Source organism: Clarias gariepinus, chromosome 17 (genome assembly GCF_024256425.1).
Source record: "Clarias gariepinus isolate MV-2021 ecotype Netherlands chromosome 17, CGAR_prim_01v2, whole genome shotgun sequence".
In the NCBI taxonomy this organism is placed as follows: domain Eukaryota; kingdom Metazoa; phylum Chordata; class Actinopteri; order Siluriformes; family Clariidae; genus Clarias; species Clarias gariepinus.
In genome coordinates this window covers 14,894,496-14,920,835 of record NC_071116.1, presented here as the reverse complement: position 1 = coordinate 14,920,835, position 26,340 = coordinate 14,894,496, and the positions used below count along the sequence as shown (strand labels likewise).

Genomic DNA, 26,340 nt, shown 5'->3' with positions numbered 1-26,340 from the left:
ATTTACAGGAATCCGCGAAGTAAAAGGAGCTGAACTCTGACCACAACGTGTGCCTTGTCATTACCACACAAAAAGGAGCCAAAAGCTTGAGTGAGACCGAGACACTCACACACAGAAACCGATGCTATGTGAGAAGAATTAGATGCCACTGGAGGAGAAAAGATTTGCAGACCACAATGCTGTTGGCTCAAATCTGATCAGAAGGTGGTGAATTATTGTTTCCCAGCTGCCACATGCATCATGAAGTTTATAACGTTGATGCCATCGTTTAATTGCTATAAACCCCTGTGGTAACAACTTGCACAGGGATTTATATATATATAGGGATTTATAAAAGACCTTTATTTATCATTTTTCAATGGAGTCTCCAGTGTGAGGCTCCATCATCGTCGTCCCATCATGCATTACAGGTACACAGGTAATCAGCGTGACCTGTTTTTACTGTCAAGATGATAAACGTATGCGTGACAGAGGGATTCCTCGGTAAGCCACCCACTTCGGAGAGAGAAAGTGAGTGAGAGAGGGGGCGAGTGATAACATCAGAGGTGCTCCCCACTTTTGGAGCCTCACTTTCCATCACCCGTGTCTGGAGCAGCTCTGTGGTCACTGACTCATACTGAGACACCCCTGGGGTACGTGTTGTGATGGATTTGAAAGTAGCTGCAGCGTTACACGAGGGAGCTAGCCCTTTTTACTAATCGTCAGTCCGCCCCCGTGGGGGATCGAAAAAGGGAAAGAGAATGACAAAAAAGGGGAGGAGATCCCTTCGTTTCACTTTCAATCTGACTACAACTCTGCCGCGAGCCTCTGACATTTCGACTGACATTTAAATATTATCCAGATATGATCTGCTCTTTGATATGAAAATATGAAACAATATGAACTCTGTATGTTTTATTCCATGCTATGAGAAAAAAAAAACAAAAAAAAAAAAACAAGGACAGCAAGAGCATTTGTCAAAGTATATTGGTTAAGAAGAGTACCTGGAACAGGCGTGTAAAAATGTCAAACTCAAAGACAGAGATGTAGTCGTTGCAGGTGAGGTCGATTGTGGACTTGAGGGCCATGGCCTCTAGGCCTGAGCTGATAGGATGCATCTCATGAAGGCACTGACGAAACACTTTCCATGGCACTATTGTCCTGCAGAACACATACACATGCACACACAAACACATTTTATTCAACTAATAAAGAAGACTGTTTTAAAAAACAAGTTATTTTTATATTTGACATATGCATGTAGTTCAGATTTCAAGACAGTCTGACATTTTAACCGACATGTAATCAAGAACCTGAAGAATGAACGAGTGACCATGAAAGTGGGAGAAACGGAGACAAAAACATCCCTCCCACACACTGAACAGTCTCCAGTTGCGCACACAGCTTCTGAGGTAGAGCACCTTACTAACGTTTATGCACAGGAACTCATTCGTACACAGCAAGAGAGAGTCAAAGTGTGAGACTACGGTATGACGCATACACCAACCCATACCGACTGCAGTCAACAAATAAAGGTCAAAGCACCATCACCTGATGTTGTCAAAGAGGACATGACCATGCATGCAAAGCAACGCTAGAAAGTTTCAGCATGCATGCTTATTTTTTGGGAAAGGAGAGACAGACAAAGCACAAACTCTGCAAGTATATGTACCACGCTCGTCAGGACGCCCACACACACACACACACACACACACACACACACATACACACACTCATGCACGCACACAAGCAGATTAGTAGGAAGTATATAAAAGTTGCCTGAAGTATTGAAAACTTTCATTACAAAATCGTTTTATTACTACAATGTAGCAAACAATTCAACACCCTTTTAGTATTGTTAGATTTTATGAGCAAACCCAGAGGGTCTTTAATCTTTTTTTTTTTTTTTTTGTATTACTGTGTTATACTATACAGTATAATTACCAGTCAAAAGCTTGGACACATGTTTAGGGTTATTTCCCCAAAAAAATTTAAATACTGGATTTTTTTCAAACCGGTGGAATAACACAATCTAACATCAGATAATTAAGTAACAACAGTCCATTTTTTAAGACATGATGGTCAGAGCTGTTCTGAAATAGTTCTTGCAAGGACAGTATTATCAAGTGCATTTGCAAAACCCCTCAAGCACCATGATGAAACTGGCTCTCATGAAAACTATCACAGAAAAGTAAGAGCAAAACTTATCTCTAATCCTGAGATTTTCATTTAGAGTTACCAGCCTCAAAAATCACAAATTGGTAGATGCCCTTATCCAGAGTGACTTGCATTTAATTTAATTAATTAAATGTTTTTTGTTTTTTATACTGAGCAAATAAGGATTAAGGGCCAAATGTCAACTTGGTGCTGGGGGTTAAACCTTAGACCTTCTGATCAGTAGTCCAATTATGTAGTCTAATAATGTAGAAATAAATAAAAATCCGAAAAGTTCAAGGAATTAGGCATGTACAAACCTTTAGGTACTAGTGTTTGTTTATGTGTGTATATAATACAGTACAGAGCGACATATCTCTTTTTTCCAGCACAATCTAGACAATATGATTAAATAAAATTCAATTAATTTAATCAAAAACATTAACATGACTGAGCAAAAAAATGTAAATAAAAAAATGAGTCACACAAGCCAATAAACAGAACTTTTTCGGTTGTTTATATGACCAAAAATGATAATCATATGCCTACCATATCCAAAAACCACTTAAAGTTTTAAGGGTTATAAACAGTCACACGTCTATTTTTTCACTAGACACATGAGCTACTTCTGCAAATTGTCCATATCTACGAATGACGGTTGATCCGTGGTCCGTTCGTCTCTGTGGAAATTTGTAACTCGAATGTTAGTCGGGACTTTATATAAATGCAACTGCTTATCTTACTCTGTGTAGCCTAACGTCAAGAAACTAAAAACAGAAAATGCTATAAATAAATGAATAAATAAATGTAAAAAACTTTAACTTTAAACATTTGAGTATTCAGTAACACATGCTTTTAATCCCAGAAACAACTGACACTTGAACATTGAAAAAATAAAAAATTCCAGTATTTCCAAATACAAGATTACAATAAAACAAATACGTTTGGTAAACCTAGACGTAGAGTAAATGATAGTTTACTATTTTAAGCATCCATGTTTTTGTTTTATTGACAAAATGTAAAAATTTATTTTTAACGAAAAATCTAAATAAAATTCCAGTAAAATAAGAAAATTGAAAGCTTATAAAATATCAAAAACTATATCAATGGCCTCATTGGGCTTATATTTGGTTTACTATAATAAGAAACCGCAGATAAATACAACTAGATTCAACATATTTTCACTTGCTATTTTTATTTATTTTTTGCTAGCACAACAGAGGAACCCTGTACATGACAGAAAAGCGTTTGGATTACCAGCATTGGTGGCTTTGTACTAAATTAAGTATTAAAGTAGGTAAAGAACACCATGCCTACACTCAACCCCAAACGTAACCTTGGTAACTCAGTTCCTATTTTTGGTTCCTTTCTTTGCTATCTCCATGTAGTTGAGGATGAGTCAAATGTCTCAACAAGAACCACTCAACACGCAGTTCTGTCTTAATAAACATCTTAGATTCCTGTATAGAGATTAATATACCCTCTTTTTTACTTTGACATCTTTACAATAAGTTTTGATTAGCAGCTATTAAAGACCTAAACCCCTCTCTAAAAACATCCGAAATCCATCGCTCACACTCCTCATTATGCACAGCGTTTAGTGCTTTTAGAGTTTAAGCCTCACACACACATTCGTCCCCTTAAGCACTTGGCTAACAGCCTGCCATTAGCACCGGACACCTCTAACCTACAAACACAGAATTGCAAGTGTTCAGCAAAAAAGAAGTCTGGCAGCGCTCTCGCTCTCTCTCTCTCTCTCTTTCTCTCTTTGGCTTTGCGTCTTTGTATCTGTCTCTTCCAGCAGAAATCATTTCCTCTGATTTTGAGGAGGCAGAAGTAGAATAGACCACAGTCAGCAGGACAGGCAGAAATAATGAAAGGATCTGAAAGTGCTGCGTGTGAGGCTCAGCGCTGGCTATTTTCTGCTAAAGGAGCGGATACAGGGCAAAGGTGGAGCGTGAAGGAGGCAGTGGAAAAGATGTATCAAAACATATATATATATATATATATATATATATATATATACATATATATCTCAAATGTTTGGCATCCAGTTACACATTTACTGCAACATACATTTGATGGACCTGCACCAGAGGTTTACTTCAGGAACATTACTTATTACTTAAATTAGAGTCATAGACTGTTTTGATTTAAACCTATTGACCAATAACAGCTATAAAAACTCAAAAATATATAGTCAGGTCCATAAGTATATAATCAAGGCCACATTATTCATAATACTCCTCTGTACACCACCACAATGTATCTGAAATAAAGCAATCAAGATATAATTTTTAAAAGAATTTTTTTAAATACTTGGACACAAATCCTTTGCAGTCTGCCTAAAGACTGTAACCTATTGACATCTCCAAATGCTGAGTTTTCAGTCTTAAGATGATTTGCAGGCTTTGACTTGGTTTTTGATGTTCCTTCTTTCAGTTTTGTCATCAACATCAGCTGATGGTCTTTTTGTCAGGAAGTGAAAAAGTACGCTCCACTGGGTTGCGGTTGGGTGACTGACTCTGCCCTTTCACAACATCCCATTTCTTTGCCTCGAGTCGCTTTGGGCCATCGTCCACCTGTATTGTTAAGTACCGTCCTATTGGTTTTGCAGAATTCGACTAAATCTAGGCAAAAGGTATAGTTTTATACAATCCACCCTTCATCCTGGTGCTTTAAAAGTAACATCAACAAACATGCTCTGGATCAGAAACCCCTTCAGAGCATTAACTCCTCATCTGTGGTCCATCTCTGCCAAGGAATCTTGTTCTAGGACTGGACAAACTTGTATAGATATTTTCGAAGGAAATTCTATTCTTGTCTGTCTGTTATTGAGTGAGACAAGTGATTTTAATCTTAAGTAAAAAAAAAGTAGTTTGCATAGGTGAAGGAATCTCTGTATTGTAGTCTTTGACACTAATGCACAATCCTCCTTCAGAGTGTTCATGACTTGGTTATTGCCAAGGCAATAACTGAGCTCTCCAGTTTGATCCTTCTTTTTAATAATGCACTATGGCCATTCCTAATGCCCAAAGTTTCTGCCTCATCTCTGATAGGCCCGTTTTATTTGTCAACCTTATGACGTGCTCTTTTACTAAACAAATGCAAATTCAGCTGATTTTTAATTAAATCGACTCAGAGTACATCAGAAACTCCAGGAAGTTAAGTTTGGTCAGTGCATCAACCAAAGAGTGAGTAAAACATTTACTCACAACTTCCTTATTGCTGTATCGTTATTAGTGTTTAGATTAATGCTAATGTCAGTTACGTTCACAAGTGATTTCTGCATTCAGTTGAATACCTTTACTTTGTTGTCCGGTGCAGAAGCACTACCATTTCCATTTACAGCATGTAGCAGACACCCTTACCCGGCAAAAGTGCTTCGTGGTCTCCATCAAACCCATGTGCTTATGCTAGTTCAGTCAGGTAATGAGTCATGAGCTCAAGGATAACATCAGATGACAACAACAAAAAAAAGAAAGAAAAAGAAAAAAAAAAAAGAAAACAAAATGGCAGAGCACCACCATGAGCAGTCAAATCCTGGGACGAGATAAAGAAAGGCAGGCAGGTGACAAGAAGATGAGGATGATGAAGATTAAGAGGGATTATTTGCAAGCAAATATCACTGACACGATCAGACGACAGGTGGAGGCCCGGGCTGTTGTGACAGACAAACAGACAGGGAAAGCAAAAAGAAAAAGAAAACACAACGGTAGGCTCGGAAAAAAGGGACTATTTTAAAATCCGGCAGGTGTATTATAAACGTGACGATAAATGTGACATGCTTGAATCAGAGGTTGCTGGCGTTGAAATCTACTTAATAACAAAAATTATATGTTCCTTTTCTAAAGTGCGATAATGATAGATGATACAATAACATAATATCAGCAAACACAGCAAGAGGAGTTACTCTGTAATAATGGCCAAGATAATGATTATGATTATTTTGCCCGATATTTATTCTGAAAAAAAGAACACAGAAGAAAAACAGGGTAATTCTGAATTGAAATCAACAGAAGACAGGTCTTATTGTGTAATGTTTGCAGGTGTTTGTATTAGTGTGTGCGCACTTCTAAAAAAAAAAAAAAAAAAAAAAAACTAGAGGTATGTAATTTACCTGATTTGCCTATGCTAGGTTACAGGGGCTTCATGTTGTGGAGATGCCACTTAACCTGAACTTCTTTACTTCAGCCCTGGCGTAAAAATTTGTAAGTTTTCCCTGAGGCCAGCATACCTGATTCAGTATAAAGCCCATGACGAGTTAAGCACAGTATACTTAAGAGGTGTAGAAGCTCCCCAAGAGTAGAGTTAAGAAACACTGTTAATGATTGAGGTCTCATATTTAAATATATCAGTAACAAGCTAACACAGGTCTTACAGCTTAATGTGTGGTTGTTAATGCTTCAGCTGAAATATCCCTCAGATAATGCATTTTTCCACCCCAAACTCTGCACCCCCAGCAAAGGGACTGCAGAACAATGGTAAATCATGAGATAAATATGAAGTCACATTTGGGGGAAAGTCTAATTGGCTTGTTTAAACCCTGAGCAATACAAAAATGGAAAAAGGACATTTTTGTTTGTACACGCATACTAGAGACCCAGTTCCATGACTAAACATGAATAAAAAGTAAAATAAGGTTTAGATACACATAAGGGCAGTGGTGGCTCAAACGGTTAAGGCTGTAGGTTGATATGTCTGTTGAGCCTGAGAACGGCCAATTTGCCACCGTTAAACCCTTGATCAAGGCCCTTAACCCTATCTGCTCTCGGGATGCTGTATCCTAGCTGACCCCAGCTTTGACCCCAGCTTTAGAACTATGGAAATGTGAAAAATTACAATTTACCTTTAGGATAAATAAAGTACACACTACTGTTTTTATACCATTTAGAGAGACAGAGAGAGTCTGCAAATACATATATCACACATGCCTAAAGATAAATGGTTAATCTGTACTAGGTTACAAATCAATAAAGCATTTTGTACAGCTGTTGTATATTCTGTATATAAACTAGGAATGAGAACTACAAGGCATCAGCCGATACAATATTACAATACCTATGTGCTCAATCGATTTTGTAATGTGATTGTGCAAGTTCCATGATTTTATAAACCTCAATTCAACATAATTTTTATTATAACCATAAACCTCACAGTCTACTGCAAACTACAGTCATTGTGATGCAGTAACAATGTTGTATGGTAAAATTTATTTAATATCTGACACTAAAAAACATGGTTTTGCTCTTATTCATCACAAGATACAGTATATGCATTCAGCTCATGAATCAACTCAGTTCCCCTGGTGACAAGAGTGCAAGAAAAAGAAGCAAGCATAAAAGAAAAAAACAGAACTAAAGAATGCCAGAAAGACAAAGAAGCAGAAAAAAAAGAAAACAAGAAAAAGGGTAAATGAGAAATCAACCACAGAAATCCAGAAAGAAAGAGGGTGAGAAAAGCATGACACAAAGAGATAGACAAATGAAAAGGAGAGAAAAAAATGCTCTTGCAGGTTTGATATGTAGTTTACAAATCATCAAGGAGCACTGTTTTTCCTTAAAGCTTGCAGGAAGTGTGTGTGTGTGTGTACATGCTACTGACACACATTGCCTTTTTGCACCTCTCTCCCACTATGCTACCAGCTTTACCTCACGTTAACCTGTGTGTGTGCGCACGTGTGTGCGCACTCTTTAATGTCATACACTGAATTTATTATATTCTAAACTTTTAGATTGCCAAGTTTAGATTACTAAAATTTTTATTCATTTATTGACTTTTAACTGATAATGTGCTAGTAAAACTTTTCATGCCCTACCTCATCATGAAATAGAACACTACCAAATGGGAAAGATACGGAGAAATGACAAAAACAGGCAAAGAAGAAAGAAAGAAAAGAAAGGAGAGGATAGAGTAAGCTTAAGACCCACCCACACCATCACATACACAAACAGCATGCAGGTTTATTCAGGCCGTTATCTCTGCAGCTGTATGCAAAAGCCAGCCAAAACTTCTCTCTCCGGTGCGCTTGACCGGCCGGTTCGCCTCTCTCGCCCATTCTGACGCTCGCCCAGGGATAAAGAACAACGTTTCAACATCTAACAGCCTACAGCATTCGTTTTAGTTTACAATCTCGTTCTGCTCCACTTCGTAGTAATAGGAATCGTGTTTATTTTCTCACAATGCTCCTTTCGCAAATCATGTGCTGATCATTGTTCTGGTCCGACACGTGACATTACTGAAAAAGATCTGAAAATAAATGTTTCTGCCCATTTTCCATGAACCTTTGAGGAACTAAACTAAAAAAAAAATTATATAAAAAATTATATATATATATATATATATATATATATATATATATATATATATATATATATATATTATTGGCAGATAATTTTGCTAGTTTTAGGAATTCATTTCGTAATTCATTTCGCAAAAATCTGTCTCAATAGAACAAGAAAGAAAAATGTTAGTAACATTTGACTACAAATAAACTTAATTTTGTATTTGTCTTGTTGTGTAAAACTTTGGGAAATCTATAGATTAATAGATTCTAAGGTTTTTAAAGGTTTTGTTAGATTTGCTAAAATGCCATTTTAATTTTTAGTGTTCATATTTCATGCATATGCTCCAAGTAATATGTGACTAACAGGTTGAGCAGTTATTTGTCCTAAAAATAAGAAAGAAATCAGGGAGAAGACGTTTGTTAAAGCTTTGAAAAAGGGAGACTTCACCACTTCAGAACATTAAACATTAAAAACAAATGGCAAAACTTTCAAAAGTCTTCTTCAGAACAGAGGATGCTGTGGTTTTTCAGTAACATGCTGCATGTTGTGTGTATTTCTTGTGTAAAGATAAGGTGAACCGATGACTGTTCAAAGCTACTATAATGCTCCACTTTATTAAATGTAGCGGTTCATGTGGATAGTGTTGTCTATATAAAAAATATATATATCAAGTATTTTTGGTTAAAACACACTGGGGAGTTTGGACACAAGTCTGGGTTTATTTTCTTCATTCTAGAACAATTAAGAGTTTTTTCAAAACTATGAAGTAACCCATTGATATAAACAACAACAAGAACAACAACAACGGTCAGTTGTTATTTTAAGACACGAAGGTCAGATGTCCGGAATAGTTCTTGTAATAATATTGTTAAGTGCATTTGCAAAATCCATCAAGTACCATGATGAAACTGTCTCTCATAAAGACCATCACAGGAAAGGAAGACCAAAACCTCTGCTGCAGAGGAGAAGTTCATTTAGTTACCAGCCTCAAAAATCACCTATTAACTGCACCTCAGATTAGAGCCGTTATGAATGTTTTACTGAGAACAAATGACAGACGCATCTCAATACATGTTTTACAATATGGAAACAGAAGGATTAAATTAGAAGGTTCATCCAAACTTTTGACTGGTGTTGTACATTATATTGTATATTATATGTAATGCAGGTAACTGGTCCCAATCTTGTTATGAGTGAGAAACAAAATCTTACTTTTCACTGAAAAACCTTCTCCAGAACTCGGCCGCGTCTGCCTTGGTGATACGAAAGGTGTCTCCCTGAAACTGGCCTTCAGGAAAGATGGCTTTAATCTCGGCCAGCATGTGGCTGAAGATGAGTGACAGCTTGGTGAGGTTTCGTCTGGAAGGCGGGAGGAGAAAGAGAGGGAAGGAAAAGGTCAGCGCATAGATTTGCAATCTGTACTCAGTATTCCACACACACACATTCATCCGTACTCGCAGGCAGACAGATGGAGGAGGCACAATGAGGTATCGAGCAGCTTGTCCTTGAGTTAATGCATGCCCTTTATACAGGAGTGGAAATAATGGGCTAATAAGCTAAACCTGTGTGAAGGGCTTTCAACAGTGACAATATAAACACAAGACCAACACCCCCTCGCTAAATCCCAGCCATGAGCTTGAGCACAAGTGAAAGACAGGAGAGAAAGGTAGGAGCGCAGATTCATATTTAGGCCTAAGGTGTAGCATTAGTGAGGCGTTGACGGGGTTTTACTACTAATGTGATTAAGAGTGTCCATGAGAAATGTCCAACATTTTTGAAAATATTATGAAATAACACTAATACATCATAAATGTGTATTTCAGATATTCATGATGCATTTGAGAACATAAAATAATGCACATCGACATGACTGACGATATGACAACATTCTGAAATGAAAAGGACAAAGTTATGTCATAAATGTCTTATTATTTGAGCACCATAAATCAGTACTTTTTTTTTTTTTTGCTTTGTGGTAGGTAAAGAAACATACCATGATATGAATTCAGACAAATTACAATAGCAGTCTATTCTGTTTTCTTTGCCATATTGAAGTTTTCTTTTTAATGTCAGGGGTTTTCGCATCACGCATGGCCCATGTAACCAACCAACAAACACGCTTCCAGCCGCGCCCCTGACTACAATTATTTCCTGAACAGGTAACAAAAATCCCCACATCTGGAACCTTTGGCCAGCAAGTGATAAGCGAAGCGAGGGCGGGGGGGGGGGGGGGGGGGGGGTTCGCTGGGGGGTTAGCGCTGAATAAAAACAGCTTTGGTTCCTCATACACTGGGCTGGTGTGAAAAGAAGCTAAAGAAACGGGAAGCAAACACTGAAAAAAGTGTCACAGTTTGTTGCAGTTTCTCGGGTAAGCATTACCATAAACCCCCTCACTGCTACAAGCAGTAGTAAAGCTGGAGCTCAGTTATCACTTACTCACAGACTTGCCTCATATGACTGCAGGCTTCTAGAGCACTGTGAGGAGGAAAGAAGGCACTATAACAGGGTGTGACACGCACATGCACTCACCCGCACACACGCACTACAGCACTTACTGGCAATATAAAAAGTATTTATTACATCGCTAACACCACAGACCTCGAACTTTTGCAGAACTTTGGTCCCAGTGGCATTTATGGCGCCTAATGACATGCTCAGCTCAGCAGCAGTCCCACTAATAACTACTCTCTCTCTATATATCTCCCCAAGTGTGTCTTTCTCTACTTTCTCTCCCACTCTCAGGTAGGGCTGCTACACCTGGAACGCAGAGTCGCTAGAAGCTGCACTGCACACACCAGATAACTAGCTCCTTAGAGTGTTGTGTAGCACACACTCACACACACAGTCATTTTAAAGAAGTCAAAGACACCTGAGCATACAAAAAGAAATTCCTCCTCTCTTTCTATACATCAATAAAGTTTTTTTTCTCTCTTGTTTAAACTTTATATAAACCATGGTTGCACTGTGGTGTGGTGCTTGGCACTGTGGCCTCCAGGTCAAGGGATTAATTCTCGCGTGTGTGTGTGTGTGTGTGCATGGAGTTTGCATATTCTCCCCGTGCTTGGTAGATTTCCCCTTAGTTCTCCGGTTTAAAAACAAAATAAAAAAAATAATTACCATGTATATATCTATTTCCCCCCCCTGCAATTTTAGGATTGTTAATCCAGTTCTTGGCATGTAATTAGCTGTTTGCCGGTGTTGGGTGCGGCAGCAGCTGGACTCCATCTGAGCGACACACTGCAACAACAGCCTGGACACATTTTACTCTATTCTACAGCTGTATATAAAAACACAGACAAATATAACTTTAACCACATCTGCATGTGGTTGTTTTTTGACTGTAAATTGTGTGTGAGGAACATCTCTGAGAGGAAAAACATTTGATGATACACTGAACTGAGCTACTTAGTGAGCCGCATCTCATGAACGTTTTGTGTGCACGTTCAAGCTGAAGTCCGGCGTTGTTACTCATTAACTGCTGCAGTTCTTCACTGTGGTGCTCTCCTAAGAGAAAGCCAGCTGCACAACTCACAACTCCAGCCATCATGTCAGCCTTCTTATCTCGTTACAGGCTTCTTCTGGACCAACAAGAGCAAGCTCGTTTCTCTCACGCAACGTGTCCAGAGCTCTCTATCCTTCAGTTACACGGGTTTTAGTCTAATAGGCGAGCTTTCACTTCTCAACACTCTGGAATGATGTGAAGAAAATCAAACCTCGCTCATGATGATTAGTTATGGATCTTGAACTCCACTGGCAGCTCTTCACACACACACACACACACACACACACACACACACACACACACATACATACACACATACATACACACACATCATCAAGGCAACATTTTGGACATCCGGCCAAGTGTTTAAGGCCAGATTGAAGACATGGAACTCGAACTCAAACTCGGAGGTTTGAGCAGCTTGGGCTTTTACATAATGCGCTCTGTGAACAGACTGCTTAAATACACAGGCAAGCGATGGATGAGGTTCAAGAACAAAATGTGTGTGGTTACTGGCACATCACAAACAGGACGACTACTTAAGTCGAATTTAACGATGACGTCCATCTTGTAGCACCCTCCCACCCTCTGATCTGTACAGGAGAGATATTGTGAATACGGGTGCAATCAAGCGCCGTTGAACAAAACCAATGTTATCGCTGGCGTTGGCACCAGAGCCGGCGTAGACGTGGCCCCCTGCACATGAATTTCAATTTATTAAACCACTGCTTTTAAAGCAAACGTTTTCTACATACAAATACATCTAGTATATAATCCAATAAACCTGACATGGACTGATAATATGCTGAGGAGCCTTTGAAGAAAATGTGTGCACGCATGTGTGTGTGTTAATCCTACTTCAAAGCATTAAAGCCAGAAGAAGAAAAACCTTTAAAATATAGGCGGTACACAGGCACATACTACATATATATTAATTTAATCTACACACACGCACGCACGCATGCACGCACAGAATCCTGCTATTCAAAAAACAGCCTCACTCTTATGACAAACCAGAACACAGCACTGACAAAAAACTCTTCTTGGCCAAATAATTCTAAAATTATAACAAAAATTTTTTTATGACTTTTTTTTTTTTTTTTTACATTTCAAAAAGCAGTTGTTTTGACCGTAACTGAAAACTGAACAGTCCAATTTCTTCAGAAATTTATCTATACAATTCATCCTTTTAAGGGATTAGACAGTTTTTCAAAGCAGATAAACTTGGACCTATTGCACTGGCAACTCCAGTCAACAAGGAAGCACTTTTTTCACCTGATGAGTAAATACCACACAGAAAACACAAAGAGCCAGATTTCATTGTATTGTATGGAGGAAGAAATAGAGCAGCTACAAGGTTGAACCAACAATCGTCCGTACTCCGGTTATATTTAAACTTATGCTTGGCTTATTATCACATTCCGTTCAAGGCTATGGTCTCCCTGGTCATTGTTATGCAGGTGTGAATGGTTACATCAGTTCATTCGAAACTGCGGTGTGAGCAAAAATGGACGCCCCACTTGTGATTTGCACGAAAGAAGAGCAGCACGCAGTGATTCGCAAATTTTTTTAGTGATCTGAGATGGAAAAACAACTCATGGAAGAGAATGAACAAAAGTGTTTGGATATCTGCAAATTACTCTATGGAAGGTGAAAGTTTCTGGCAGACAATCGTTCTGGGCGAAGAGACATGGATTTATCACTACAAGCTTGATTGTAACCAGCGGAGTATGGAATGGAAACATCTTTAATCGCCAACCGTGAAAAATCGACAGTTAGCTAGCAAATTGATGCTTACAGTTTTCTGGGATTCTCTTGGGTCAGTATTGGAACAATATCAAGAAAAAGGGTATTCAAATCAACAGTGATCGTTACAGTGAAAGTAGGCCTAAACATAACGGGTGTCCAGGGGCGTTGTGATCTTGCACAAAGCAGCCCTATGAGGATGACGATTCACTTCAGATGAAGAATTGTGAGCATTCGTGGCTCACAGCTCAGCCTAAAACATTTTTTATGAGGGAATACAAAAGCTTGTTGACAGATTGACAAAGTGTATTGAAAAGAAAAGCGATAATGTAAAAAAATAAAAAAATAAAAATAAATAAATATATATATATATATATATATATATATACACACATACACACACACACGTATACATACATATATTATATATTTGTCTTTGTCTAAAAGTTAATTAAAACATTTTATAGCCTATAACATCTCTATAACATTCTATATATTTCCCCTGTTTAAGCTTTAGTTAGACTTTCCCTTGTGTGTGTCTCATCTTTCATTATTAAAGCATGTCATTTAAAAGTTATATTTAAGTGCATTGCATGCTCTGACATGCTCTTCACCACGGTTATAAAGAGTAGTTATTCGAGTCACACTAGCCTTGCTGTAACTCACTCGAACCATTCTTTTCTGACTTGTCTTATTATCTTTATAGCTGTTTGTGCAGCTCCCCGCGTGCATCCGTTTTGTTTCTCCAAGGTCAGCACTTATGTCACATGCCTGAACAGATGCACCACTCAGACAGCTTTCCATGAGTCTGAGCTGCGTGTCTGTGACGTGTCCCAGTGCATGCTGGGTGGTCAGACAGAGGAATGTGCGTGACTCAGCTCATTCAGCAGCAGGTGACCACTAGGACAGTATCCTTAGATTCATGCACTTGTTTACAACAAGGGAAGGTTTAACTTAACCATTCTGCCTATATGCATGTTTGTGGACATGGGGGAGGAAACCGAAGAACCCTGATGCAACCCACACAGAGAGAACATGTGAAGCGCAACACACCACCGAGATCAGGATCGAACTGTGGTGCTAAAAGCCATTAATTCTACCCACTGTGCCACCCACGTGCCAGTTCAGTAAGCCAGCACGTGCACACACACACAAGCCCCGGCCTGTTTTCAAACGGTCATTAATTTTAATTTCAAGCCTTCAAGGTTCAGTCTATAAAATCTACACCACAGTCGTGCTGCAATACTTAGACTCTAAAGCCAAGTTTGGAAAAGCTTATTATTATTTGCAAAAAATGCACACGCACACACACACACACATACACACACACACACACACACACACACACACACACACACACACACACCTCCATCGCTCTCAGTTCACACAAGAAGCACAGAATCAGTGAGTCATTAAAGCGCATGTGTGGCCATTGATCATTCTGTGAGTCAAAGTTCCTGTGTGAGTGGGTTTGAGTGTAGAACAGTTACTTATACCTTCTTGTTAGTCAAATATTTTCAAATAAACAATGCTTTCCGGTTTTCACTCACATTTGCCCTGTGGAATAATAGGTTAAAATGTGGAATAATAGGTTGAAAATAGTGCGTGTTATCACACTACTACTACTACTACGTCATGATAATCATTTAGTCTTTTTATTACATTTCTTTTAACAGTTAGAAGCCGTGAGTAAAGTAAAAAAATTGTGTGTTAAATATATTTGATTTATTTGTTTGTTTAGAATGATTCAACAAACATTTCCTAAAGACATCTCTGCACGGTGGCTCTTGATGCACTGACTCCAGCCTCACTCAAGTCACTGTGCAGCGCTCTCAAGTTCCCGAATCGGCATTGCCTGACAATTTTCCTAAGGCTTCGGTCATCCCTGTAGCTTTTGTACCCTTTTCTGCAACACATTTCCCTTTTAGCCGAATTTCTATGAATATGCTTTGATCCAGCACTTACTGTGGTTTACCCTTTTTGTGATCTCTTTCTAGATAACGGTCATGTCAGCAGTCTTCCCTATCCGTGTATTGACCTAGAGCAAGAGATGCACGGTATTTATACTGTATGAGCGGTAATTTACTCAAAATAAAATATTCTAATATTAGGAGATACTGGATTTTGGATTTTCATGAGCTAAGCCATAATAAAAAAAATATATATTAAATAATTTTATTGAAATTAAAACATTGTTGTATTTCACTTCACTTTAAGTAATGAACGTAAAATTTAAGCAAGTTTCACTTTGTGAATTAGTTTTGTTTTTGTTTTTTTTAATTCATGAAAATCACCAGGGATCACGTGATACAGATATTATTAGGGATGCACCGAAATTTCGGCCGCCGAAAATTTTCGGCCGAAATAGCATTATCGGTTTCGGCCGAAACGTAAGAAAGCGCCGAAAATAAAAGCCGAAATTGTCGCAACGCCTCTCCCATCCTCCCGTCTCGTTCGCGCTGTCATTACGCATCAAACACGGAGTATGTCGGCGGTTTGGAAGCACTTCAAAGTTTCAGATGAGGACAGCAAAGTTGCAATATGCAACATTTTTTTAATACAAACAAAAAGAAAATATTTTAAACATGTTTTTTAATGAAGCCATTTTTGGTTTCGGTATCGGTTTTCGGCCAAGTGCATCCAAAAATTTCGGTTTCGTTTTCGGCCCAGAATTTTCATTTCGGTGCATCCCTAGATATTATCCTGATACAAATCAAATTGGCAGCTAGGTATCATTATTCAGCATTACAATTTTATAAAATATCCTTTAATAAGTACATCTCTAATTGATATATCGCCCAGCCCTGACAGCACCTCAATCTCACACCACTGTGCCTTATGCAAGCGCTCAGCTAACTACAAATTAGAATTAAGAATCTTTTAGGGCTGATCAGCATGTAGTCCAGTACATCCGATCTAGTTTTCATAGCGCCATTTGTTCACTTAACCAGCGTAAAAGATCAGTGATGCAATAACAAGACGACTCCCTGGCTCCTCGTTAACATATCACGATGGTGGAAATCTACTGAAATCTAGATGAAACATGACAGATAGGGCACGGCAAGCTCTCAGGGGACAGGCTGGACGTCTAAGAGTCTCACTGCAGAATTTGCGCTAGGGAGCGGACCAGCCAAAACGGTCATCATTTATCATTATTATTATCAGCGAAGACGGGAGTATGAAAGTGTCGTGTTGAAACATGGGTTATTTTACAATAATGGCTGGTCAGGGCAGAGTACAGGGTTAAAGTGTCCTCTCTTCCCATCTCCAGAGGAAATGGAGACTTCATGAAATTACACTGCACTGCCTGGATTTACCCCATCACCAATTACGCGGTTTTCCGGTTTCAACATTCAATATCCATCCATCTCTATAACGCAAGAAGTGCTGCTTTCTTTCTTCTCTCTTTCACATAAATACATGAGTATATACGTATAGAAGAGAGTTGGGATGTGCTTCGTGTTTATCCCATGCCACGTGGCTTCTTTGTGCTTCAGGTCAATCATTTCTAGCGCCGCACCTTAGCAACACCAAACAAACACTTCACAATGTTGAGACGTTTTAGCTGCGCAAAACACAATCCATGCATGACATACCAAGCATAGCTCTGTACAAACACTCCCATACAGCATGAATCGTTGCATGTTGATCAGATAAACCGCATTTCACCTCCACACTGAAATGACGCCTGCATGCACCACCACAACAGAAGGGCAAAATACTGGTGCAAAAATGCTCTCGCATTTCACTTTGCCAGTGCAGGAATTTACTGAGTGTTACATAGGGATTAGCAGCAGTAATCTCATGAAGGCCCAGGAGGCACAAGTGATGACTGAATGATCACAGAGCACACGCACTGACAGTCTGTTCACATGATCTACTCTGATTAAATTACAGAAAGTTGGCTAAACTGCAGTAACTCACAGAAATTATCTAGTTCGCATGCATGGATGCATCATCCATCTCTCTCTCTCTCTCTTTCTCTCTCTCACAAACGCGCAGAGCACCTAATGAGCCATCTTTGAGAGATCTTAAATGCACCACCATGCTAATTATATAATATGGATACAATACACCAGCACAGACATTGAATAAAAATTTTCGGCTAAGATGGTTAAATAACTCTGAACATTTCCTGATATTGATTTAAATTGGTTTTGATTCATTTCATGTTGCTTCTTCATGTTACCACAAGCTGCATAAATAATTTCTGTAAAAGCAAGTGATGAGCCATGACGACTAGAGCTGCTACAGAAGCTGCGATGGCTAGCCTAATGATAAAAAAATAATAATTAAACATTATTAAAAATAATTAAAAATTAAAAATCGAGCGACTGAAGTATTTCAGCTGGGGTTTCTTTTAGCAGATCTGTTGAAATGCTTTTCCTGGGTTCACATCAGGATTGTGCACCACCTGTTGGTGACCCCTGCTATAGCATAGAAAAGGACCAAAAGTCCACACACACACACACACACACACTAAAGCAGTCACATCCTCACAGGCTCAGCTGGGTTGTAGAACTTGCAATTTTTTTATTTTTAAATCTAATCACTTCCATTCCTCGTAATTCTATCCCTACATTGCAAGCCAGGAGCGTCTGCCTGGAAGACGAAGCCTTTCCGAGCCACGTAAAGAGCACTAAATGCTGGATTGTGCAAGCGTGTGGTTGCTGGACTAAATTCACCACAATACTCTGGTTTCAGTACTGCTGCAGCATATGCTGCCTGTCCCAGTGGAGACAGCAGAGAGCAACCACTGATTTGATTAATAGCTGGACCATTTAGCCACAAAAAGAGAGAGAGAGAAAGAGAGAGAGAGATCTCTTATCCAGACACACAGCCCTCTATTAAGATACATATATAACATTGTTGTCACTGTACAAAGTCTCTCAAAACCTGTTTTTCTCTTATTATTCTGTTGGATTTCTTTCTTTTCTTTTTTTTTCCCTTACTGAACCTGAAATCTACAAAACCATATGCTGTCCTACTACAACAGAAGACAAACAAAAACACACTCACATTATTAAAGCTAATGCAAATGCCAATACTCCTGCAAACACGTTTATAAGCCAAAAGAAAAGTAACATCTTGACATTTTGGTATATAATAGCAAAACAGACGTCAGATCTCATCTATGACCCACAATTCTCAAGGGTGTGTGTGTGTGTGTGTGTATGGCAGCTGTTTAACGAGTGTAACGGACTGTGTGACGTGCACATAGTTTCCTGTACACCTGTGCCTGGTCTCATAATGTAACTTAAATTCATCCAAAAACACACAAAGTTTAATGTCAAGTTTAGGGAATATGTATTTTATTGGATTAAATAGAAATATAATTACTTAAATAAAAAGAATTTTATGAATATCACATAGACTGGACTAATTTTCATACGCGTATGGCAGATGGCCCCACCAGGGTTCTCCTGTTTATGCGGCCAACATTATTCCAGACCTATGCAGGAGCATTAGATGCCTCTGAACTAACAGCAGCGGTGCTTGTCCATTTATTAACCTTCGTAAAATGTTCATTTTCATGAACTCCATTAAAATATTAACTACCTCTTACTGCACACTTACTGCATATTTAACAGTAAAACATTATTATTATTGCAATTAATGATAAAAAAAAAAATAAAAGCTGCAAGAGGTAGCTTAGGAATCAGACAGTTTTGATAAGCTTGATCAGTCAGGTCCGATGATTGGCTGATGTAACCATTCTGTGCACGTACTTCTGAGTGGTACGACAGTAACACGTTCTGTCTATCAAGGCATTATGAGTTTAAATCCCCTTATCGCCATCTGTGGCCAGGAGCTTTCAGTGGGGAGTGGTGCACTCTCGCGCCAATCATGGCGGTTGATCTTGCACGTCTGCGCGATATTCCCACGTCCAAACAGTGTGTGCGTAGCAGGACGAGAAACTTACTGTCTTGGAGGAAGCACATGATAGCCTTTACCCTCCATAGCCATTTTTATTTTCATTTAGATTTTATTTATACAAAAGAGGTGACCTGGAGAATGTACTGTAAGCTTGTGCAGTTTGGAAGAAAATGTAAAAGTTATTTAAGTTTTATTATATAAATGTTTAATTTTATTAAAAGTTGCAAAAACATTTTGTGTGTGTAATTATAGTTCTTGGGCAGGTGAATCTCTAATAAGAAGCACTAACAGTGCACTACTGAGGCAGGAATCGAACTAACTCCAGGATTAAGCACAAGACTGTTAGTTACAGAGTTGCCTGAGCTGCTTTTTTCACAACGTATTTGGTGGGTTTCAAAATACTTCATGGACACAAAGGGCATGTTTCATAGCAAATCATTTTCCTTAAAACAAAGACAAAGTATAAACACTGTATTCATGGATAATGTGTCTGCATCAAAAGTATGTGCACTCCACAATGACCTTCCCACACAAAGACTGAGGGGAAAAAAAAAGTCAAACATTCTCCCTTTTACAATGCCAGAGATTTTAGAAGGACTCTGATATTATCTCTTCTTTACAGTAGCCTTTCGCATGAGTTAAGTGTGATAACCCCGAGGCCATTTCGCAGAAGTTCCTTCATTTTTAACACTGAATGTATAATCAAGAGTCAACGTTGGCACAAACACAAAAGCAAGTGTTGTGTATAGTTCACCAAGGTCAATTCTGTAAAATGTGACATTCTGGAATAAAAACAAACACACACACACACATTACCATGGCCTTACACAGATCATGTTAAAAAAAATATAAATATATATATATATATATATATATATACACATACATTTTCAGTCATTTCCAAGAGTTTACCTAAAACTTATTTGTATCTAAGCAGACCTGGTCCAATCTACTGAAATGACCTGCTAACCCACTCAGAAAGGGCAACAAGCTTTTGCACAATCCTTTGGTCACAAGCTTTAAAGCCTCTTGAAGACTGCAACCTGACTGTATTTGTATTTGTTTGTTTGTTCTACATTTAGGGCATTTGACAGAGTAGATCAGTGGTTAAGGTGTTGAACCACTACTTAGAAGGTTCCAGGTTTTAACCCCAGCACCACCACGTTGCTCTTATTTGGCCCTTGAGCAAGGCCCTTAACTCTCAACTGCACAGATGATCAAAGATCAGCTAATACATGGAGCATATGAAGTCTGTGTAGCTAATTTATAAAACAAGTATAAAAAAACGTTAAAAACTAGAGCATGAAATTTAATCAACGTTTTATTAATAAATTCAATTACTTGAATCGAATAGGTCAGTTTTTGTTTTAGAATTGATTTACTTCTGTTTCTCTTTAAACCATTTCAGGTCAGAGCCTGCAGTGGGATGACGTCGCATTATAAATAGTGGTAAGTGTTTTGCTATGGTTAGCTTACATGTCAATTCTAGTGTACTGAAACATACTGGATTTTGCAACCAAGTGTACTCAGACCTGTGGCCACATCACTACTGTGAAAGCAGCCTTGTAAGAAACATTTGTCCGTGTTGTTTTAGTTTCAGTTTAAAGAGCGTAACATTACCACACGTTAAGATTCTCTGTTATAACTCAGAGAGTAAGTCGGGCAGAAAGAAAGAACCTTTTATTCGTCCTGACTGTGAAGCCACATCAATGAATGAGCAAGCAAATAAATAAACAGATACACATCACGTCGAGGTAACGTGACGTCATTAGTGTTGGCTCTGCAGTCGGACTGTTTCCTTCTTCATCAGCACGCTCCCAGGAGGACCGAGCCCAGAAGGGCAGTGGCGGGACTCATCAGGATAACACCTGGCAGACAGCAGCACTCTGTTAGCCAAGATCACTGTGTGTGTGTGTGTGTGTGTGTGTACCAGACTGTTACACAGCGTGGTGAGCTAGCTGACCAACTGACAAGCATGCACACACACTCAGACTGTCTAATGGCAGTAGAACACATCAGGGACACAATATAGATGAGGTTCAATAAGCATCCCCTGTGTGTGTGTGTGTGTGTGTGTGTGTGTGTGTGTGTGTGTGTGTGTGTGTGTGTGTGTGTGTGTGTGTGTGTGTGTCTCGCACAGGATAAAACCACTGATTATTATTTGTGTGGGAAAACGTGAAAAGCCATTTTCCATTACAGTGGTGGGAGGACATGTGGCACACACATACCCACCTCAGTTGTCATCTAAACCTTGACGCACTCAATGTTTAACAAAGAACCAGAGAGGAGGAACAAACAGCTACGGCGCATGATAAAGCCTGACTTGGAAGAAATTAATTGTTTTCCCTGCCAGATTTAATTCCTGCCCAATTGTGACTAACACGCTGACAAATAAATCAAGCTGTCAGATCCATGCATGTCCAAACGTCCATCCTGACAATGTTGCACGCTGTAAACACCGCTAAATGAATAAATGTGGCAGGAAGTATTCGAAGTACATAGCTGAACCTATTTTTAATTAAACTTTTTTTTTTTTTTTTTTTTTTTTTAAATAAGAAGCTCTGAAACAGCACAAAGCAAAAAAAAAAAGGACAACGTCATTTAGTAACAAAACCAACACAACCTGGACTTGTGACAATCATCACAAACAGAATTACTTTCCTGTTTTGGGGTTTACTTGGTTTTAGGTTCAGCAGCAGGAACTTTAACCACTGAGCTAAGTAAAGCAGCTGAAGTATATAGGGGAAGCTGATGACTGGTTTAGGCGTGATGTCTAACTAACACATATAGCATCTTCTATAAAATGTAAATGGACATCAGTGAAAAAGACCATCATGGGTTATCGCTTAGCAGTCACAAGCTTAAAAAAAAAACTCCCTTTACACTCTACCATAAAACTAACACACCAACTCTAACATCAAAACAACTTCTCTAAAGCACAAAGCTGAGCAAAACTCAAGCGGGTAGCTTTGAAGACACACAAGATGTCTTTAAACCTTAATCTGTCTCTTTACATTTGATCTTACTCGAGTCGGTCTGCGGCAAAGAGCTTCTTTAACTCGGATATACGCGGAGACGCTCATTTCGCTTGTATGATCTTATTAGATTAGGAATTTTGCCAACAATCTAAAATAGAAACCCATTTACAGCTTGAACGACCTATGGAAATGAGTCCATTCAAAAGAATATATTATTTTCGTTTCATTTCTTTTAACTTTCGGCAAAGAATTTAACCGCAGAGGTCCGGAGTTTATTTTTTTCCCCTTCCTTGTTATATCCTCACACTTGATGTAAAAAAAAAATTATAATAATGATAAATGAGTTCATCTATTAACGTTTAAAATGCTGCTTGTAAATAGACAGAAGGCAGCTGTGATAACGATAACACTGTCTTTCTATTACTGTCACACACACAAGATTGAGCATCTCAGCCACGTATCCTGGCGGTTATGGCCTGTAGTGGGATCCCATGATTCACTGCTGCGCTCAATGTGAAAGGTGTAAATCCAAGTCATACAGATCACCACACAGGATGCAGTCAGTGTGTATCTGCCCATGTGTGAGTAACACACTTAGTAGGCTAAGTCGAACATCCTGGACTGCAATGGAAGAGCAGAAACTTTCTTTACTATGTTTTAAATAATGCAACAGCTGTGTCATTTTCACACTTGTGAATTACATGTTCAAAGGCGTATCCCTTGCATTTCCAACCCGAAAGGGTTTTCTTCACTCTCTTTAAGGACACCTATTATGCAAAATTCATTTTCTGTTCATGTTCAAAACTTGTGTGCATGCAAACAAAAACTAGAAAATCCTCTCTTTTTTTGTCTATAAATGTGTTTAAACACTAGTTAAAAATTTCCTGCCTGGTATGACATTATTCCATGCAAAAATAATAATAAGAATTTGCATAGCCCCACGTATGGCTCGAGTCCTCAACATCGCATTTAGGAAAGTCCCGTTTCCTGCGTTCTGACTAAATAGAAAAACGCATTTCCATAAATGGGCATGTGGGCAGTAGCTCGTTTGCATTTAAAGTTACAGACAATGAAGCATAGCATCTGTAGCAGGAGCAAAACTGACGAAAATTCAGGGATTACATTGCATGAGCCAAGTGTTAAGGAACATCAGGAAGATATTTATTAATGTAAGGAGTGTAATACAGCACCTTTAACAGAGCATGTAAGGGGGTGTATTGTGTTTTGAAAGCAAGCTGAAAAAGAAAAAAAGGGAAAAGATTTAACAAAGGAGAAAAAAAAAATTATTTACTGAAGAAAAAATTGTTAAACAAAACTTCTCTTGATTGCAGATGTTCAATCGTAAACTCCTCTCAATAAACTTTTTAGATTTTGAGTGCAGATAAGAGAACGAACACCGCTGATGCATGATCAGCGTCTTTAACCTTCATCTGTTCAGCTCAACTGTATGTCACTTGGGCAATAATTTACTTTACACTGTCAGCATCTAAAATTTTAAATGAGAGTAATGAAAAATAAATGTAGATTTGTTTTAGCGAGTGTATTTAATTCCACTGCTAGAAAATAAATATAATCATGATGTTAGTCAAATCTTCCCATGCAACACCGTTCCAGACTTGAAGGAAAAAAATGTCCTCCAATTAGTACTGTTAGCCACTATAAATATTTTGAGTACCCTAGCGTGTATGTGTGTGTGTGTGTACGCGCGCGCATGGTAAAAGCTGTCTCATCTGTTCCAACCGATTTTTGGCGCTTCTGCCTCACGCCCCTCCCACGGTGATTAAGTTTTGTCCCAGGAGAGCCGGAGCCAGGGGACGGGAGGCATAGAGTCATTTGGGAGAAGGTGTTTGGACACACGAGTGCCTTCATGCCTGTCAAAATTGATGAATTGGCTCGCTCTTCTCATTTCCCTGCTCGCCTGCCACCTCTCTCTCATTACGCACATTGTTAAATGGATTGTATGTCCCCCACCAGCCCAACTTCACTTCAGTGCCATCCACTGGCAGCTACATTAGCTCAGTACAAGGTTATCTCTCTCTCTCTCTCTCTCTCTCTCTCTCTCTGTGCTTGCTGCATAAGTACGAACACACAGAGTAAAAGACAGAAAGATGCAGTGGAGACTCGCTATATTAAAATTAAATCTTTTTGTTCCCACTGGATAGATTTATTGATTCTGATTTGCTCTGTGCTGAATATCATTTGACAAGCTCTAATCAGCTTAGCGGACTGTTTATCAGGGTTTGTCACCAGAAAAACAGAATAAATATTTATGAGAGAGAGAAAGGCTAAGAGAGAGACTGCCACTTCCAACCTCTAATAAATGCCCATGTGCTACACTATAATAACGCCTGAGCTAATTAGTTCATCAGACATTCTTCAGACTGTGCTAACAAAGAGGTGTGTGTATGTGTGTGTGAGAGTGCGGGTTGGTGGCTAAGTGTTTATTTAAAATTCAAATCAGTCACGCTTGATATTACTGATTAATTGGTCCCTGTTATTAACACACATAAAATATCGGACTTCCCCCCCACATGCCTTCAAGTAGGCATTTTGGTTTTCAGTTCTCAAATGTTATGACAGAGTCCCACAAAAGCATGAGAACATAGTTTTACAATATGGGGACATCTGACTGGTTTTGTTGTTGTTTGTTTATTTTTAATTAACTTTAAAACTTAAAATTCACACAGCAAAAAATAAATAAACAAAAAAATTTTTTAAAAGCCTCAACTTAAAGGCCAAATGTTTTCATTTGTTTACTATGACAAGGATTAAATTTATGCATTAACTTTAAAGTTAGTTATCGAAGGTCCTCAGAAATGTAGTAGTGTGACAAACTAAACTGTGTGGTTTATGTTGTTGGTTTTTTTCCCCAAAGAATAAACACACACTAATATAAAAAAAATCTAAATAAGATTGCAGTTATTGCATGTAACTAAACCATAGAGAGAGAGAGAGAGAGAACTTGCCCTGACAGCACCCTGTAATATATTTCTATGCCTGTAATAATGTCTTATCAACAGGAGCGCTAAATCTTTTTATGATTAGATCCTTCCACTGAAAGTCAGAGTTAACAAGGAAACAAATCAACTCAATTCAAATGAACAACAATTAAAGCCAAAAGGCTGACTTCCATATAAAAATAAAAAGGATTGCAGCACTTTCTGATACATTGTTGGGGGTGTTTCCAATTTACATATTTATATTATCTAAACCTCCTAATCAGAGTGAAAGTCTAGAAACATCTGTTCCCTTTTTTTTGTTGTCTAGTGACGGATTTGTAGAAACCACCACATTAAGCGATTTATTAGTCAACATTAAAATACATACAGGTCTTTAACACATGTGTTGAGTTCGCCTTTAAACCGCCTGCAGAAACATTTCAAAGGCTTCACAAGACCCTAACATGCAAAAGTATGCATTTATTTTGCAAGTCAAATATACTGTAAACCAGACCTAATAATAGCCATATCATGATGTTGACCGTGCTCGCAGTTTTCATTTACTATATACTGTTTGTTACAATTAAAACCAAATAACTGACTTTTATATAAAAAATATTAAGATGGCAGGACTTCCTGATACAAAATTGTTCGAGGGGGGAAAATGTCTCCTAATTAGTGTCATTATAACTCATCTTTATTACCTAAAGCACTTTCTTTACATCAATCACTCTTACTCCTGTACATATGAATCCATTTACCACTGCTATTTATTGTAAATAGGCCACTTATGCACTTCTGGTTAGACGCTCACTGCATTTCAATGGCTTTGTACATGTACTCTGCACAATGAGAAAGTTAAATCTAATCTAACCCTA

The 26,340-nt window shown here is 38.5% G+C and overlaps 1 protein-coding gene across 1 annotated transcript in view; it reads right to left on the bottom strand.

Moving 5' to 3' along the window:
- cblb (Cbl proto-oncogene B, E3 ubiquitin protein ligase) overlaps positions 1-26,340 on the bottom strand; it is an 84,790-nt gene that overhangs the window by 37,707 nt on the left and 20,743 nt on the right. Inside the window, exons 4-5 of the mRNA XM_053516267.1 lie at positions 9,633-9,779; positions 984-1,140 (exon numbers count right to left, since the gene is read on the bottom strand). Of these exons, the coding sequence (XP_053372242.1) occupies positions 984-1,140; positions 9,633-9,779 (304 nt within the window). The remainder of the gene's footprint in view (positions 1-983; positions 1,141-9,632; positions 9,780-26,340) is intronic.